The sequence below is a fragment of the Capra hircus genome, chromosome 1 (assembly GCF_001704415.2).
Source record: "Capra hircus breed San Clemente chromosome 1, ASM170441v1, whole genome shotgun sequence".
In the NCBI taxonomy this organism is placed as follows: Eukaryota; Metazoa; Chordata; class Mammalia; order Artiodactyla; family Bovidae; genus Capra; species Capra hircus.
In genome coordinates, this window is record NC_030808.1 from 41,905,024 (window position 1) to 41,924,661 (window position 19,638).

A 19,638-nucleotide genomic window follows, 5' to 3' on the forward strand; every position below is an offset into this window, starting at 1 on the left:
GTGATATACAACTCGCTGTTTAAAACTTTAGCTGGCTAGAGAGGCTTACTGCTGCCTCTTCTCCCACACTGCACCAGAAGATCACTCGTGATTGGAAGGACGCTCTCCTGAAAGCTGTGTTTACTTCAGTCGTTAAAGGCTTCCTGGCGAGCTTCAAAGAAAACTGAATAGGAAGCAGAACTGTAACTGATTGAGCTGCTTCCATCAGTATTCATTCCTGTCTTGTGATTGGATCCTGGGCGTTTATGTGTTCCTCAGTTTCCTTGCTTGTGAAGCATTTGCTTTATGACCCTCTTAACAAAACTGCCACATCTTTCCAAGAAGGTTCCTATTAGAACTGGAAGACTTCTTCAGTGAGGCTTCAGCGATTATTGCCCTGTTAAGAGAGAATTTAAAATTCTGACTTACATAGTAGTTAAAAATAGTTTTGAAGTCTGACAGGGCTCAACCAGAATGTCAGAATGCTGGTGTAGGCAGACAGCCCTTGGTACCTGCCGTCACTGTAACAGCACTGACAATCTTGGATGATAATATGGAAGCAGTATTTAAGAGAAACCCGAAGTAGACTCGGAACTAGCTTTGAGTCAGGATTAGAAGGGAACAGGCAGGCCAATTTCAGGTTCCTATCAGAATTGTCCTGAAAGCTTGCCCACCTCCCTGCCCTATTTTGGCTTTTTAGCCACTTCTCAAATCTAATCTCTTTTTCTTTCTGGTGCTAGCCACTCCCGCAACTTGTCTCTTGTTTGCTTACCACTTCTCCATTCTCCTTATCTCCAGAGAGGCACAGACTGCTGCTTTTTGACAATCATAATTTTAATTGTGCTTATATGAATGCTAATTTTGTCCTTCATCCATTTTAGAACTTGCCAGATGTTAAGGGGACAGCGGATAATCTTTTGTGTGGGTGTTTTACCTTTTAAATGAGCTTAAACCTTTTCTTTTCAAGGACATAAACACAAAGCCTTTATTGAAAGTTTAATGAAACAAATGGAAACGCTTAGTAGTACCGAATGTCCTAGTAACACAACACCCTGGTGTTAATAAGATTGGAAACAGAATTGTGATTTGTCACTGTGATCTTATTTCAAAATGTAAAAGTATTTTGGCTGTTTCTTTTAGAGGCAGTAAAAACTCCTGGTTTTAGTGGGAGCCTGGTTTACCTTTTGTACTGGTGATTTTAGATGCAGGGGAGTCTGTTCAGACATGGGACTGGGTGTGATAGGAATGTAAAGATGACTGAGAAAAGGGCTGTTTCAAGGAATTGGGAGAAGCTGAGACCACTTGAAAACAGCCATCCTAGTACCTACGATGTGTCTTGTTTAGTTGTCAAGTCGTGTCCAACTCCTTAAAACCCCATGTAGCCTGGCAGGCTCCTCTGTCCATGGGATTTCCCAGGCAGGAATACTGGAGTGGGTTTCCATGGTGTGTCTGGCACATTACAATTAACAGAATACTTTAAAAAATACTATACCTGAGGTTGGACAGACCTGTATGATCAGTATTGTAGTTTTACTATAAAAAACAGCTAAAGAAACATGCCCGGAGTCACATAGCTGCTTTTCAGTTAAAGAACAAGTTTGTGCAGTACCTGCAACTCAGAAGCCACTTAACATTTATTAAGGATTAATGTTTGCATCGTGACTTTTTCTTGTACTTGAAGTGCATTCTCTCAAACTTGAGTTGTACAGTCTCATTTTTTGCACTCCCAGTGTTGACTTACATGAGTTTCGTGGTGTAACTTGTGTAGGTACAAATACAAATGGGACATAAATTCCTTAAGAACAGAATTCCTTAACAATTCCTTAAGAACAGAATTGAAAATTAAACACAGACGTAACCACAAGACCAATAAAAGTAAAATTTACAGCGTTATCCTGACAGCTGTTTTTTGACTACTCACAAAATGCATATGGTACCAACTAGAAAAAAAAAGTTTTTGAGGAGTTGCCATGACTGTACCACTGTGTACCATGCCATGATTCAGGTTTTCCAATATTTCCCCACTTGAATCACAGGAAAACTTTTGCTTTTATGGTGTGCTGTAAGATATTTGGACATCACTTGCTGTGAACACGTCATTTATATACTGTGTTCGCTGCTGCTCTCATTAACCTGCAGCAGTTAAAAGTCTGTTTGCATCAACACTGTTACGTATGTGAATTCCGGTGTTGGCAGTTGCATTGCTTGTTAATACTCTTTATCTTCAGTGGTTGACCACATCCAGAAAGTGCTTATATTAATTTGTTTTTAATTATATAGAAATGAAAACTGCAGTTGAATTCAATTCACAGCTGTAATGTTTAGCCCAGTTTATGAGTGTGCAATGAATGGGCTTAGCAAAAGTGATAGGGGAGAGCCAGGAGGGCTTCATGGGGGAGGTGGTTTTATCTGGGCCTTCAGGGCACTGGTGGTGTTTTCCACAGGTAGAGAACTTAGCCAGGAAGATGGAAATAAGGGATGGGTCTTCTAGGCTGAGCAAAGGCCTGGGATTATGATCCCTTGAGGGCTGTATACATCAGTGCGGGCAGACTGAAAGAGGCGTTAAGAAAATTAGATTTAACACTGGGTCATAAAGAGCGTTTGGTCTCAATTTAGAGAATTTTTGTGAAGCCCCGTTCAACAGATACTGCTAAACTGTGAAATTCAGAGGATACCTGCCTTCTAATTTTCCTTGCTTTGAGAAAATAATCTCTCAATTTTGTTTCTTTGCTGTATCACACATGATAGTGAGGCAAGAACGGCATTTATCAAAAGCCGCCTGTGCACTCCTTTGGGCTGGGTACTTTTACTTGTATCGTCTTTTTAAACGTCGCCCTCAGCCTGGAATGTTGGTATGCTTATCACTATTCTGACAACTGAGGAAACTGAGGATAAGAGAATTCCCAGAGGTGGACACTGTCAGCATCTTGGAAGGAACAATTCTTTGCTGAACTGGACTCTCCTGTCCTTTGCAGATCATTTAGCATCTGTGGCCCTGCCCACTAATTGCCAGGAGCATCCTGCATTCACTGGGAGAACCCAGAACACCTCCCCCAAGGTGCGTGGGAGGGAGAGCATTCCCAGGGGAGAACAGTTTATCCCAAATCATAACTGGGATAAGTTTCAGGGGTGAGATTTGAGATTGGGTCTCTCTGACTCAGAAACTCTGATTCTTTTTCCACACCATCTTGCCCACCAACCTTCTGAACTGTGCTCCTTCAAAATACATCTGAATATGTAATTCAGCTGGACCTTTCCTTCCTTTGTTCCAGAATGGGTAACAGTGTGGCCTATTTCACATATACTCTTTTTGACTGTTCCTTTGAGTGTCCCAATGTAGTGCCATTGATAGAAGGTAAGACAGGATCACTAGACCCAAGGAACAGGGGCTGTGGCTCGTTTATCTTGTTGTCCTCTGTACCTAGCTCAGGTGAGGGGGTGAATCTCTGTTGGTGGATCATTAAAACATTTATTAGTGGCTTTGACTAGAGATAATACACTCCTGCCCTTAAAGTGGGCATTTTTGAGACATGATAAGGGGTGGGTACCATAAAGTTCTCTAGAGAGTGTTTGGCTCTTAATTTAAAGTTCAGAGATTATTTGCTTTTCACCATGGCTAAGTGTGGTTGATAAATGGGTGGAGCCATGATACTAGTGAGCTGAACTGTAGGAGATAGTTTCATCAAATGTTAATAGTGCCTCTGATACCAGCTCTTAAGTTAAATGTTGACCACAGCATCATTTATGTAACAAAAAAGAGCTTTGTGCTCTGAATTTTCATGGTGATTACATTTCAAATAGTGATTTGAAAGCACTGTATAAAGTAATCAGTAATAGTTTGGTGGAATAAGATGCCTATGTGGTGTTGAAGGGCAACATCTGAGGCTCATGCCTGCAGCAATAAAGATGACTGGAAAATTCCAGAAGTCCTCAGCTGTGTGTATTTTGTGAGAATCTTGAGCTTCCAGGTTAATGGAAAACACAGAACCTACTTTTGGCAGTGAGTAGAAATATAGACTGTTTTAGGGTATTGAAACTATACTTTTTTTCAAGTGAGAATCTATCTTTTGGGTTTAACAGGGTGTCTACCAGATGTCTAACTTGAGGATTCTGTTTCTTGCTGCGGACATTTCCTTGAAAACTAACTTGATTGTACACTCTAAATGTGTGTTGAGTTGCAAGTGTACCTCAAATTGACCTGCAATAAATTTAATCACAACTTCTAACTTTTTTGAAGCAAACATTTCATCTTAGTGGAGAATATGTAAAAAAGGATAATAGTGAAGAAGAAAACAATTTTCCCTCAAAGTATTACCAGAGTTCTGATGAAGTACACTCGTGTGCAGATATACCAAAAATGCCAGTGCAGCTATGATAACTAGAAAACAGATTGACGTACATTCAAACTCAGGAAGGTAGTCCAGACTGTCTACTGAAGAGAGAGGATTAGCATGAAATAAAAGTTCAAGAAGTCATGTTTATCTTGAGTCTGTCCGTTCCAGAAATTTGACTGCTGTGTGTTGAGTATATTGCTAAGGTGTGGGATACAAAGATGAATAAAAGACCAAAACTGCCCTCAAATAGTTCTTAAATTAGTGGAGGAGATAAACCTGCACATGTCTGTTTTCCAGATGAACTCATGATAAGCCAAACGTGCATTTGGTGTGTGTGACTTGTGTGGTTCAAAACACACTCACTGTTTCATGAGTGTCACACATTGTACGAGGACTTTCAACAGGCTTTCAAAGTATCTTCTCACTCTCTTCTCTCTGAACATAGTTTGATGAGCATCCTTTGCCGAGGCAGACTCCTGGGGAGATGGGGTAGGAGCTGTACCAGCAGGGTGAGTGGACGTGATTTCCCTCGGTCCCTCCTGCTGCTCCTTGACCCAGCAAGTCTTAGATGGAGGCAGAAAAGCACATTCTTGCAAAAAAATCGACATTCCAAGTGAGTGGACATCCTTATACAGAATGGTTGGACGTTGACAGAGAAACTGGTTTTGTGACTAGAAATAATTCATTGTGTGGCAGTCATGAAGGCCAAGTACTGGTACAGCTCCAGCAGGGTTATCCCTCAATGTTTAACCCCTGGGGGTATTTAACTGGAAATATGCCAAAGCAGTGAAACAACTAAAGTTTGCTTAGTCAGGTGTCCCTTTGTGCATGACAGGTTAGTGATGACAAAACTAAACCACCCTTAATTGAGGCTCTAGTAAGATCCAGGCCCTGTGCTTGGAGCTTTCAACATATACAATCACTTAATACTCAGAGCAACCTTATGAGACAGGAATCTTTACTCTATTTTACAGGCACATAATTTAAGGCTTGGAGAGGTCCAGTAGCTAATCAAAAGTCTCACAGATCTTGTGGTAGAGTGAGGAGTCATCCTCCTTCCTGAATTCAAAACCTACAGCATTCTGTGACTGCTTCTTCTGCTCCACTTGGAAAGAAGACCCAAACAGAAGGCAGGCCTTAGAAAATGTTTTGACTGCAAATAAAGACCATGGCCTGCAGCTGGGTGTCTGCCCAGATGGTCTGGGTCAGTGCTCAGTACAGTAAAGAATTGATACTCCTGGCAGTTGAGAGAGGAAATTATATGTACTTTATAAATTTATATTTAAACACATAAAAAGGGTTAGTCTCCTAAAAAGATTCAGATGAAGCCTATAGCAAGGTACCATATTCCACCTGTCTGATAATCAAAACCTGAGTTCAGTGTAGGTAGGCAGGAACTCTGGTACCCTACTAGCAGAAGTGTAAATTGAGACACCATTTTGGAGGGAACTTTGATGTGCTCTATCAACATCGTACATTCACATACCCTGATTTAACAGTTCCCTTTTAGAAATTCCACTGGATGTATACAGCTTGCAAAACAAGCCAAAAGTTGGCACTGCAAATTTAGTCATTGCAGTGTTGTTTTAATTAGCAAGAGATGAAGATTAAAATGAAGTCTTATCAATAGTGGACAGATTGGTAGATCACCATGTATCCATGTCGGAGAAGGCAATGGCACCCCACTCCAGTACTCTTGCCTGGAAAATCCCATGGATGGAGAAGCCTGGTAGGCTGCAGTCCATGGGGTCGCGAAGAGTCGGACACGACTGAGCGACTTCACTTTCACTTTTCACTTTCCTGCATTGGAGAAGGCAATGGCAACCCACTCCAGTGTTCTTGCCTGGAGAATCCCAGGGACGGAGGATCCTGGTGGGCTGATGCCTATGGGGTTGTACAGAGTCGGACACGACTAAAGTGACTTAGCATGTATCCATGTAGTGGACTGTTATGTGGCTGTCAAAAAGAATGATAAAGCTTTTTGTATACTGATAAGAAAAATACATTTAAAAATCTTTTTAAGGCAAGATACAAACCATTGTGTATAGTATGCTCCCATTTGCATTTGAAAATGGGGGAGTATGAAAAAAGTCTGTTACTAGTGTTGTGTTAACTGTTTGGGAAGGATGAGAGACTGGGTGAAGGAATGAGGAATAGGAGGGAGACTTCTTCATTTTAGACCTTTTTATACTTAAAAAATTATATGAATTACTTATCTCAGAAAACTGGTTATGACCTACTGAATATCTTTGTATAAAAGAGGCTAAAAGAGGATTTATGATCCTTTGTTGGCACAAACAAAAAAAAAAACTTTGCCGACTAGTCAAGGCCATGGTTTTTCCAGTGGTCATGTATGGATGTGAGAGTTGGACTGTGAAGAAGGCTGAGTGCCGAAGAATTGATGCTTTTGAACTGTGGTGTTGGAGAAGACTCTTGAGAGTCCCTTGGACTGCAAGGAGATCCAACCAGTCCATTCTGAAGGAGATCAGCCCTGGGATTTCTTTGGAAGGACTGATGCTGAAGCTGAAACTCCAGTACTTTGGCCACCTCATGCGAAGAGTTGACTCATTGGAAAAGACTGTGATGCTGGGAGGGATTGGGGGCAGTAGGAGAAGGGGACGACCGAGGATGAGATGGCTGGATGGCATTACGGACTCGATGGACCTGAGTCTGAGTGAACTCCGGGAGTTGGTGATGGACAGGGAGGCCTGGCTGCTGTGATTCGTGGGGTCGCAGGGAGTCGGACACGATTGAGCGACTGAAGTGAGTGAGTGAGTTGGCACAAATTCTCCAAAGGAAGAATGAACTCCGTTCACTTGTTCAAGTGAGAAAAGTTATGATCGAGGCTACAAATAAATGGAATATTTATAATGCAGAATAATTGGATATTTAGATACTTTCTGCAGGTATGAGGGAGGTATATGTATTTTTAATCTGCAACATGAAACTGGGTAGAGGTGACAGAGCCTCAAAAATACCAACTCATTTTTGTGAGATCACCTAAATCATCCACTTTGAGTACTCATGTAACTCTGAGCTGAAATATTCTCTCAGTCTTTGATTATAAAGGAAAGGAGATAGCCCTCATAGCTAAGATCTCTTCCAGCTTTAGAATGCCAGCCAAAACTCCGTAGGGTAACAGGCGTATGCAGTATAGGTTAGGAAGACTTCTGTTTTACTGGAAAGATCACATATGAAAATGCTTTGGGTATTTCCTCTGTGTGTTCCTAACGTTTTCATCATTTGATTTGGAAAGCTCACCAATGTTTTTAACAAGAATCCCTTTGGTACCACTCATGCCAGGCGCTGTGCTAACCTCTGGGAATCCAGTGCAGCATGGCATTGGTTCAAAACACTCCTGCAGTTTTGTGGGGAAGGCAGACATAGCACAAATCTTTCTTCCCTTCTTAAAATAAGTACCAGCATGTCTCACGGGCTGTGGAGTATTTGACAGGGGTGGGCCCACTCCTAGAGGAAACTGTTTTAATCTCCTTCAGTCTGTTCCTCTGATCTTTCTGTACACGTGTCTATTTGCTATTCTTTATTTGTAAACTTTAGACAATCTGTATTGGTTTCTGGTGATGGTAGATGAGGATTGAGCTATTTTATATCTCTTTCCACTTCTCTTTATTCATTCAGCCAAAATAAGTGTTATAATTTGGGGATTAAATCAAAAGTCAACTTTTCCATGTATATAAAATACAGCTGTTTAGAATAGCACAACATACTTTTAAAGGAGCACATCTTACATGTCCTTTATGATAAATAACACAAATGACAGAAATGACATGAAAATGGTATTTGAATGCTCTCATGAGTACTAAGTTTATGTGATAGCAGCATGATATGTTAGAAATTTCTGCTTTACTCTTTATATTAAAATTTATGCAAAATATGGATATTACCTTTGCAGGTCATAATTTTTTTTCTGTAACTGCTGTGCTTATAACAAGGAATGAAATTCTTTGAATTTTATATTTTGATAACTGGGAACAGGTAGCGTGAGATGTAAACTCTTAGCCTTTTATTATCTTTGCTGTCAAAGTACTAAAGAGCATACCCTGGCTGGACAGGTGGCATTGTGCTATATAAATCAAAGCTGAAAATGTGTGTGGTAATCAATTTAATTTTTCCATTGTTCTATTATAGATAGGCAGATAAGATCTTATTTGGCAATGTTACATTTATTATGATACAAAGAAATTGCTATTATGTACTATTTGTACTATTTAGCTGTTCGTCTTCTCTAGGTTCATTGCTTGCATTTTTCCACTGACTTGTTCTTATTTGCTTTTTAGAATCAACTACAATATTTTGGGATTTTTTTGTTTCTTTTGCTTGCCTTTGAATAGTAATATATGTTCTTCTAAAACAGGTATGAAATTAAAGAAAAATCAAAAAGAAGAAAAAAACACAAGTCGTACATAACCCTATCCACCCAGAGACAAGTGCTGTTCTGCTAGATCACTTCTGATATTCGTGTCTACATGTATACATATTTTTAGAATTGTCAGTGTGGAACTCTGTTCTTCAGGATTTTGAAACTTGATTTTTTCCCCCACTTAACATTGGTGCCTTATCATTTTATACAATAGTACATATACTCTTAGAAATAATCAAAATAATTTAATTTTAATCTTTTGAAAGATCTTAGATGGGTCATCACTTTTCAGAATCTAATGTGAATGTCTTAATGTGTCTCTGTTTACAGAGGGTCTGTATTCTGATGGGAAAGTTATATAGATTTATATATGATGTGCTTTGCAGTAAAATAAAGTCAGATGAGGGAAGAGGACATGACAGAGGTAGTGAGTGTGGAGTAAGATATAGAGAGGATGCTCGTGAGGCCTGTCTGTTGGGGGACACCTGACCCAAGACCTACGTGATATTTGAATTAATGTGAATGAATGTTTATCGTTCAGTGATGTCCAACTTTATGTGACCCCATGGACTGTAGCCCAGCAGGCTCTTCTGTCCATGGGATTTCCCAGGCAAGAATACTGGAGTGGGTTGCTATTTCCTTCTCCAGGAAATTTTCTTGACCCAGGGATCAGGAAATGAGCAAATCAGAGCAAAGGACTTTCCAGGCAGAGGGAAAAGCCTGTGTCAAGATCCTGGGGCAGGCTCCTGTTGGCACAGGTGTCAGAATAGGCACAGACAACAGAATGGAAAGGAGCCGGGGCCAGATGAGGTCAGCCTTGGTCAGGAGTTGAGATGATAAGATTACTTTTTAAGAAAACTATCACTTGAGCATGGTTTTGTATGTGCATATATATTTGTATCCTCTTAAATAGTTTATTAGCTTGTTGGTCTCAGAAGACTTGACAGAGGAGGAAGGGTTTGAGTTGGAGGTGAGGTCAGTCTTGGTCAGCCACTGGGAAGGTCCAGGCTCACCTGTTCTGGGGTCTCCAGAGCTCCTCTCTCAGGTGGTGTGTCACGGGGTACACGAATGAGTGTCCCATTCTAGACGGCAGCTAGAGTACTGCTTTGAGTTCATGTCGCAGCAAAAGATGAGGGTATTGATCCTTGTGAGGTTGGTCACAAATGTTTAGAATCTGAGGGGTTTGAGGAAGGGGACTTTGGGAGAATACAGCAGTTGCTGATGTCACGTGTAGATGGACACCTCAGGTCACGTCAAACCGCCTGAGAGTCTCACTTTGTAGCCTCTGATTAAACTGTAATTATGGGTCTCATTTTGGGAGCATGTGATAGGATCAAAAGTAAATCAGCTTCCAGGTAGATAGAAAAATTATAGGAGAGGGTTGACATTATGGGGAAAGAACTGTCAGAAGCTCTAAGACTGCAAAGCCATAGAGCTTCATGATCATACCTATTACTGTCCTCCCTGCTCCTAGTTTCTCTCCAAAGAGGTCTAACATCGAGAGACCAGATGTTTGAGCTAAAATGCATGCTATTTGACTGTCTTAAAAGTGCAGCTTTTACTTACCTTTTAATTTGAAACCCAGAAATAGCCATAACCACCTGTTTTATATTCTGCTAATGGTCATTAAAAAAAATGCAAGTACTACTCTACTGCTGGCAGTCACTGTTTATGAATGGACAGTTTTCCAGATGGTTGTTTGGAAATTGTCAGTGTGGAACTCTGTTTTTATCCCCACAGAAGCAGGGTTGGAGATGCTGGGTGGGGCTCCAGGCCAGTAGATAAAAGTCAGTTTAATCTGTAATATACCTTCAGTTGGGCTTCCCTGGTGGCTCAGACAAGTGAAGAATCTCCCTGCAATGTGGGAGATCTGGGTTTAGTCCCAAGGTTGGAAAAATCCCCTGGAGGATGGCATGGCAACCCACTCCAGTATTCTTGCCTAGAGAATCTGCATGGACAAAGAGCCTAATAGGCTATAATCTGTGGGTCACAAAGAGTCGGACACGACTGAGCGACTAACCACAACCACACAGTACCTTCAGTACAACAGTGAGCAAAGAGAACTCTAGAGCTTGTCTGGTGAAGATGTGTTTCTAAGAAAAGATCCCCAAGGTAGTGTAGGTGCCCCATGGCGTGAGCAGGCCCTTTGGAGGGTATTGGGGTAAAGTTCAACCTATATTTCAGCACTTGAGTGGCAGTAAGAGGGAGAAATCCAAGGGAATAGAGGACAGGCCCCTGGTGGCCTCAGTCACTTTGAAGTCAGGGACAGTAGAAGCTCTGTCTACTTGTTGTCACGCCCTAATATTTTAACTGAATTGGCTTCTTGATCGCAGTCTTTCTCTTTCTTTACCACAAAAGCCTCAAGATTCATCTGCCTTTTCCTCTTTCTCTCTGCTTATTGGAGGGTCATATGTGATTTTAGATCTGGCAGAGGGCTGATCTGACCCTTTTAATGTACGTGTTTGAAAAAGGAAGATCCAGAAAGGGGCATTTTGACTGAAGAGCCTTTTGTCCATAAGATGCCATCCCTGAAACAGACCTCTGTCCATTTCGAGTTTTTGCAGAGCTTTTCGCTTCTGGTAACAGCAAGAAAGGGAGTGGGTTGGGAAGAGATCCCCTCCTTGTTCCATAGTCTTTTTCATTTAGTCCTCCAAGGCTTTACTGAAGTGATGTGGACCAGGCTTCCAGAACTATCAGGGTTTTATGTTAGTGAGGGAAGAGAGAAACAGATTAACCTGTATTCTCATTCCCGGTCCTCAGCTATATTGCTAGTACTGTAGACCGCCCCTTCTAGGATGAAAGTGAAAACCTAGAGTGGGAAAGAGAGGAGGCAGAGAAGTCCTCAGCACAGGCCCCTAGGAATGGTGGCAAGTTCCTGCGGGTAGTGGGTTGGGGGTCCTGCTTAGAAATAAGGCCATGCCCAAACCAGGCATGTGTGTTCCATCGCTCCGTTGTGTCCAACTCTCTGCAGGCACATGGACTGTAGCCCACCAGGCTTCTCTGTCATTGGGATTTCCCAGGCAAGAGTGTTGAAGCGGATTGCCGGTTCCTTCTTCAGGGGAATCGTCCTTCCCCAGGGATCAAACCTGTGTCTCCTGCACTACAGGAGGATTCTTTACCTGCGGAGCCACTGGGGAAGCCCCAAACAAGGCACCACCTTCTATGAAGTCACCTTAAGTTTGAGAATGCTCAGGATCATGGCCATGATGTTACCACTACCAGAGATTGCCCTTCTGGAAATAGCAAGAAATCACAGGCTCGAGAATCCACTGAAAAGTGGGCTGGCCTTTGGAAGGCAGTTATGGACGCTGTATTCAGTTCTTCAATATTTCCAGATTTTTCTGATGCAGCCACCATAGCAGTGTGTGAGAGAAACAGCAGAGTAAGAGGTGGTACTCCGCTGCCTTGTTGCAGCAGGGGGAGGAGTGAAGAACTTTGTCTTCCTCACCCTGCCTCCAGCCACATCCGCTCCTGCATGACAATCCAGTGACTGTCTAGGAAGTGGCATTCTTACCGCTTGAGGGACTGACTCTGGAAGAGGGCAGGCAGCATCCCTTAGGTTTCAGTCCGTGGTAAACAGTCAAAGAGGGGACTTTTTTCCCGTCCCTCTGGACTTCGCATACCCTGCATGCTCATTGAGGCAACAGCTCTTCACTGGGACCATCTCTGCTGAACATCAGTGTTGCAAAATGGGTGCTATTTCACAGGAGTGAGCTTTTGAAAAAATTGATACCTATCCTTTAATTATCACCATGTAACACATTGAAATAATGGATATCCCTCCAACCAGATCATTCTCTTCTCTGTGCAACTCTCGGTTGCTGGTTTCAGCTCAGTAAAGAGGCTCTCACGCTGTTGTTTATCAAGAACGTGATCAGAGGATGGCCTGCATCTGAACAACCCAGGGAAGGGGGGGCCGGTTGTGGAAAATGTGGATTCCTGGGCCCCACTCCAGCTGGAATCCTTGACTGCCAGGCCCCCACATCTGTTTAATAAACAACTGTGCAGGTGATTATGGTGCCTCTAGAGAGGGATTCTCAGGGAAAGAGGGCCAGGGTGTTGTCTGGCTTGTTCACTGCTCGTTTCCTAGTGTGTACCGAGAACAGCGTCTGGCACCTAAAAAGTGCAAGGATGTGTCTGGTGACTGAGTTCTTGGACCTAGTTTTCTCTTCCTTACTTTCTGTGAGTTGGAGAATCTTGTTAGAATTTGATTAAAAGTAATAGTGTAAGATATTTTAAGTGATAGGATAGGGACTCTGTAAATTATTTGAGCTTTAGAATGTAAATATGCCTCCTTTTTTCTTATGGCCCGAGAGGTTTGTTTTATTTTATGTCTGGCATAAAGTAAGTGGATTCTTAATGGCTGTACATTGGATTCCTGGTTTTCAGCTATGGTCTAAATAAGGCTGCATAAGGCTGCATCAAAAATGAGGAGCTTCTGTGTCACTTTGACCTTGATGGTTATCTAGATTTAATTTCCCGAGTTGTGTTAGCTAAGTTAGATGAGGATGTTAAAATTCAAGGTAATCTTATTTGTACCCAAGTGTGATCATGATGCCTGCCCCCTCAACTCCCTGCCTTGAGCAGAATGTGTGCTTTCTAAAAATACTGCTATTGAAATACTCCCAGGTCCCAAAGGGGATTAAATTGTGAGAGAACAATAGGAAAGGCTTGTCTTTCTTAAGGTTTGAGATCATCTGAATTTGAAAAGTTTTTCTTTCTCTTGTATTTTATTTTTGAGTCTGAGAGTACCATTTCCAAGCCTTTTGAGACTTTTCTGTTGATATTTCTTCTTCTTTTCCTTTTCTTTTTCTTTTTTTTAAATCTAGGCTGACATCTAAATATCCAGTGTTTCGAGTATCTTTATGAATCCTGTCCTAATTTTTGTGTGTTTTGTTTGTAAGTCAGTTGAAAATACCCTTGTTCCTATCGAGTAATCTTCTCCCAGCCCAACTTCTCTTTTTTATATCTTTTGAGAAAGTTGTTGCTGGATGAGAGTGGATGGTATATTCTTTCAAGAGACTTAAATACTAGTGTGTCATTAAGGAAAAAGGACTACTGTGTATTATTATATTGTTCTTAATGGCACAGTGTTTTCTGATTAAGCACACACAACCAGAATGTTTGATAGCAGTTATTTTTACAGTCCATCTGAGAAACAATACTTGAATGCCTTCACAGTGCCAAGCGCGATGCTAGGCTTTGGGATACAGCCATGAATTATACAGTCCCTGGGTTATATGAGTTCAAATCTAGTTAGACAAATGGACAACCAACCAGCCATTATGGTAATTACTAGCAGGAATGTTTGAGGGGTATCACTCTGTGTAGTGGGGGCACACAAATTACAGGTTAACATAGAAATCAATTGGGAAGGATTAGAAGTTGGACAGGGTGGGGAAGGGTGTTGCAGCCAGGAGGAGAAAGTAGTTTGCTGGTATGTGAATTTGGTGTGTTCTGAGAATGGGTTCTAGGTGACAGGTGTGTCTGCAACCAGGTCATGAAGAACTTTCTATAGTTACACTAAGGACTCTTCATTTCATTCATCAGCTGATGGAGAATCACTGAAGGAGTTTTTGAGCAGGAGAGTATCATGGTCAGATTAATGATCACTGTATCTAAGAAGAATGGATTGAACCAGAGCCATCCAGAGGATGTCAGAGACAGAGACGAATGGAGAAGGGACTCCAGACATCCAGGAAGGACGTGGGGAAAGCTTTAACTGAAGCAGTGATTTTTCACTTAATCCAGAATTTTAAAATGCTGTTTTAAAACTTGACACATTTTAAAATTTCGGTTTAGCCATAAGATTCGTGAAAGGTAAACCTGAGGATATAACTTTCAAAAAGTTTTACAAAGTGTCAAGTATTAACTGTTCTTGGTGATTTCAGCTTTAAATTCTTCAGTTGTTTGCGCAATGTAGAATACTTATGTTCTGACTTAAAACTTTTTTTTTTTTTTTGGCATTTTGTGTGTGTTTACAGTGTGGAAATAATTATAGCTACTTGAAAATCCTAACTTCTGCCTTAAATCCCATGGACCCTGAGCTGCATTTTCTGCAGAGCTTTTGTACTGGGAAAGACACTTTTTACTGTTTTCATATACAGTTTCAGTAAGGCAGTAAGCTTATAGTGTTAGTCGTTCAGTCATGTCCGACTCTCTGTGACCCCATGGGCTGAAGCTTGCCGGGCTCCTCAGTCCACGGAATTCTCCAGGCATGAATACTAAAGTGAGTTGCCATTGCATTCTCTAAGCTTATAGAATACGCTGTGAACACTCTAAATAAGTATCCTTTCAGAAATCTTGAACTAGGATACTAAACTGTCTATTGTATATTTAGATAGATTATATTTAGAAATTAACTAGATTCAAAATAGACTGTAGTTAGAAAATACACTTATCAAATCACCAAGGTCAGTAGTATTCATGGTTATACCCCAAATGTTTATATCATGCTCTTTTTATGTGTATTTTGCCAGTCTCTTTTCTTTGATTTGAGCTTAAATAGACAAGTATTGACATTTAATTTTTTAAAAAAACTGAATTATAAATAACCTTATGGCAAAAGATAAGCCTAGTAAAGCAGGAAAAAACAAAGATAACCCACTCACATTTAAAATGTTAACCACTTGAGACATTATTTTATAGACATGTCCATGTATATAGGTCACAGTTCTGACTTGTACATTTTTTTTTCTACTTTGTCCCTATTTTTCCCTATGGAGTTTTCATATTTTAAACACAGCTTATGTATTTATTTACATGCTTAATTTTTCTTACTGGCATTTGAGCATGGCTGTATCTTTTCTGTCCTTGTATTCCTGCATAGAGTCTGAGACTGAATGAAATTTGAATCCGTTGTATTTTCCAGGTGTTCATCATCTATTTTTTCCTTTTTTTTTTTTTTTAATCATTGTCATTTGTTGCCTGGATGGATAGTCTGCTCAATTGTACTGGATTATATGGATAGAAAATCTTAAGTAGCACAAATGGTGTCCTTGCTTAGTATCCTAGTGGGAGCTGTGGAACCCCTCTTTGCATTCCCTCTCCTGCCAGTCACCACGATTCCATCCATGTGTTTTTCCCCACCCAGTCATTCTCCTGCCTGAAGGCTTCCCAGTGCTAGCAGAACAAAGGTCACATTCTGTGATGGGTCAGACAGGTTCTTCTTGGTCTGGCATCCGCTAACCTCTGTTCTCATTCTCATCTCTAGCAGGATTATCGCTGCCTGTCACAAGATCTTGTGCTTCAGTCTTACCTTAAAACAAACAAACAGAACATGGTGGTGGTGGTGGTTTAGTCGCTAAGTCCTGTCTAACTCTTGCGACCCCATGGACTGTAGTCTGACAAGCTCCTCTGTCCATGGGATTCTCCAGGCAAGAATACTGGAGTGGGTTGCCATTTCCTTCTCCAGAGGATCGTCCCAATCCAGGAATCGAATCCAGATCTCCTGCATTGCAGGCATATTCTTTATTGACTAAGCTACCCCTCAAATACCGTATCATTATCAACCCCTGCCTTTGTACCTCCTGCATGGGCACTTGACTGAGTGGGCAGAGTCTCTGCCTCTTGCCTCCTCTGTGCTCCATGGCACCTCATTCATTCAGCAGTTATAACTTGTACCAAACTGTATTATTAGTTTATCAGTCTCCCCTACTAGATCTTGTTTTGCAAAGATCCTGACTTACTTGTTCTTAAATCCTCAAGGCCATGCATGATTCTCAGTTCATGGTAGAGTGCCACAATAATCTTTAGAGTGAAGCTACTCAATTTGTCTCAGATTATGAAAATATGAAAACAAAATAACATGTCAACGTAAAGAGTTAATTATTTAGATCTAAAATGTATATGTACTTAATAGGCAAAATAGGTTATTATGACATCTTATAAGACATCTGTGAAGGTATTCCAGACAAGACAGTTAAAAGTGACTATCTGGAAAATCAGATTTTTAAGGCACCATCTGGGACACACTTATGTGTACTTAGTCGTTCAGTTGTGTCTAACTCTTTTTGACTCCATGGATTATACAGCTGCCAGGTTGCTTTGTCCATGAGGATTCTCCAGGCAAGAATACTGGAGTGGGTTGCCTTGCCCTCTTCCAAGGGATCTTCCCAACCCAGGGATAGAACCCAGGTCTCCCACATTGCAGGCAGATTCTTTACTGTCTGAGCCACCAGGGAAGCCCAAGAACATTCGGATCAGATAAACCTACATCTCTCTCTCTTTCTCTCTCTCTCTGTTTTTTTTGAATCTCTTTTAAGTATTCCCAGAAATCTCTAGATGACCCTGTATGTTTCTAAAAATTTGCTGAGTAGAAATATATTTCAAATAACTCTTAGCATAGGGTTAAAAAAAGACTGAGCTGTGGAGAAACTTAATATAAACAGAGTCAAAAAAGAGTGCCAACACTTTCCAAGATTATGATAGTTGTACACTCTTGCTCTGTTGTTCAGATGCGTTGTTGGTGTGATGCTGGTCATAAAGCAGAATGGACTCACCAAAATGTCTGGAGCCTGATGAGCATTTTTGAATGTGTGTTTCAAGTATAGACGCTCAAATCAGTAGCTTCTTAGTGTAACACTTTGTATGTGAATCTTTGGGGCATTACAGATTAAAAAGGACCTTTCAGTTTTTGCATTAAACACAGAAACTGTATGATTTTAGTAATTCTCTTTTAATTAAAAAAAAAACTGTTTGTTTTTTTCCAGTGTTGAAAATGAGCCCATGAGCACAAGTCAGAAAAAGGAAAATATACTTTCATCTGAAGCAATAAAGGTATAGTTTTAAATTAATATTATTTTATATCAAGCAAATAATTTTTTCTTAATTTCTTCTTACTCTTCCTTCTGATTCTGTCATCTCATTTCACATTTCAAAAAGAACATAAAGTCTTATTCCTTATTGGAAACTCTAGCCCAGTTTGGCGGGATATTTGCATCTTGCAGTGGAGTTGCGGGTAGAGCATTGAAGAAAGGCTTGAGACAGTGCTGCTCTTACCTCAGCCGAACCACTAACCAGCTGTGAAGCCTTCCACTGAGACATTTAACTTCTCTGTGCCTTGGTTTTCTAATCTGTAAATTGGGTCATCTAACCTCCACTCTCCCTTTCCCCTAGGAAGTTCTTCAATTTATGTTGTGTTTACTCAAATGCTCTTGACAATTAAGAGTGCTTCTGAGAGCACAGAAGTTAATGACCTATTTGTACATGTCATTAGTATGTGATATGTTTGTTTAGCTCATAAGTGAACTGGCTTTCTCTGCATCTACAGAACAACCATGAAATCATATATGCTGCACTTCTACACAGATGGTTATTGATAAGTGTGGTTAAAAATCTCTGCAAACTACTAAACCTTATAATACTTCTTTTTCATCATAAGTGATTTTCTAGAAATTGGATGTTTGTGTTGGTTGGCAGTGTGAGGCTAGGGTCAAGTTCTGATAGCTGTTCCACATTCATGGAGTCTGGGCCCAGTTACTTTCTTTTTAAATGACTTGAGACAGTCAGTCAAGGAGAAAGCTTGTCAGGGATTCCCGGGTACATTAGCCTGGTCAGTGGAAGGATCAGAAAGTCAACTGAATCCTTTGTTACTGATAATCCTTCATTACTCTTAAACATGACATGAGGTCCAGAGGCCTTAAATATGGTAAAGGTAAAGCTGCTTTCAATTTTTATTCCTGGCTTGTCCACCACAGTTAACAATATAAATATTTTTGAAAGAAAAAAAAATCAGAATCTGATTTTTATTTTTTATTTTTAAACTTTGTTGAAAGACAAAAATCAGAATCACCTTGCTTCCCTTTCCTTTCTTCTTCCTTAGTGATTTTGGCTACTAACTCCTGCCCCCCGGGTTTTATAGCACTTCCTGCCTGTTCTTTGGCAGCTGGTCGTTAGTAAGCTCGCTGGTTTACCACTGCATGGACTCTGTAGCTTTCTCTGTCTTGTTCAGTTTTTACATGTCCTGAGTTGCCCAGTTTCAAGATTTTTACTTCTCATTTTATGTGCAGCTTTGCTCTTGAGTTGTCTCACAGGAAGCATGTGTTTTACTTCTGAAATCTCCAACTGAGAGGTTTCTTTATCAACCAGTTGCTGTCATTCCCTGTCTTAGTCCTTCATTGCCTCTGAGCCCACCTTTGAGCTTCAGCAAACCTTCATGCTTTCCCTGCTCTTTTCTCTTCTCCTGGTCGCTACTTGTGTGCCTTCTCAACCTGGAACTGATAGGTATCACTTCAGCTATTAATCTCACTGAAAAAAATGTTGGTCTTCAAACTTGGCCCTGAGACTTTAGTTCCAGTAGAACTGCTTTCTATCTGCAGAGATTTACTCCAGAAATTCTTCTGGCCTCAGTAAGTGTATATGATGGGCAGTATAGTGGCTGGGCCTCCATGGTTACCATCTTCTCTATCCATTTTTAATATATTGGTATGAATGTTCAGAATACTTTCAGTTTGGGATTTGAGCCCCCAAGTAAATAGGGCTTATAGTCATGAAAGTTTTTCTCTTATGGTTTGAGGCCTATAGGATTACTTATATCAATACATGGGCAGTCTGGTTAGCCTCTCACTGGTGTAGTGGAAGCATTTTGGGCCATGTAAGCTTGTTTGTTTGCTATACTTTCTGGACACTACTGGTAGGCTTGCTCATCTTTGCTGCACAGACCCAGTTGTGGTGGGACCTACTATTGCCAGGCATCAAAAATATGTATTTTGTAGATTATATTCCACTGTAAGTTATTACATGATATTGGGTATAATTCCCTGTGTTATATGGTGAATCTCTGTTGCTTCAGTTAAAGAAAAGAAAAAAAGTACATATTTTGATAATATCAATAGTTAAGCCCACACTTTGGGGGCCAAAAAAGTTAGCAACGATATTTTAAATAGTCTCATTTAAAGTTTTCTCACTTGGCAAGTAGCATAAAACATTCATTTGTTTTCTTTC

The 19,638-nt window shown here is 40.7% G+C and overlaps 1 protein-coding gene across 2 annotated transcripts in view; it reads left to right on the forward strand.

The window, feature by feature from the left end:
- The window catches only part of CRYBG3 (crystallin beta-gamma domain containing 3), a 124,546-nt gene that overhangs the window by 1,158 nt on the left and 103,750 nt on the right, over positions 1 to 19,638 (forward strand). For both annotated transcript variants that reach the window (XM_018056904.1, XM_018056951.1), the window contains exon 2: positions 17,406 to 17,472. In XM_018056904.1, coding sequence (XP_017912393.1) covers positions 17,406 to 17,472 — 67 coding nt within the window. The remainder of the gene's footprint in view (positions 1 to 17,405; positions 17,473 to 19,638) is intronic.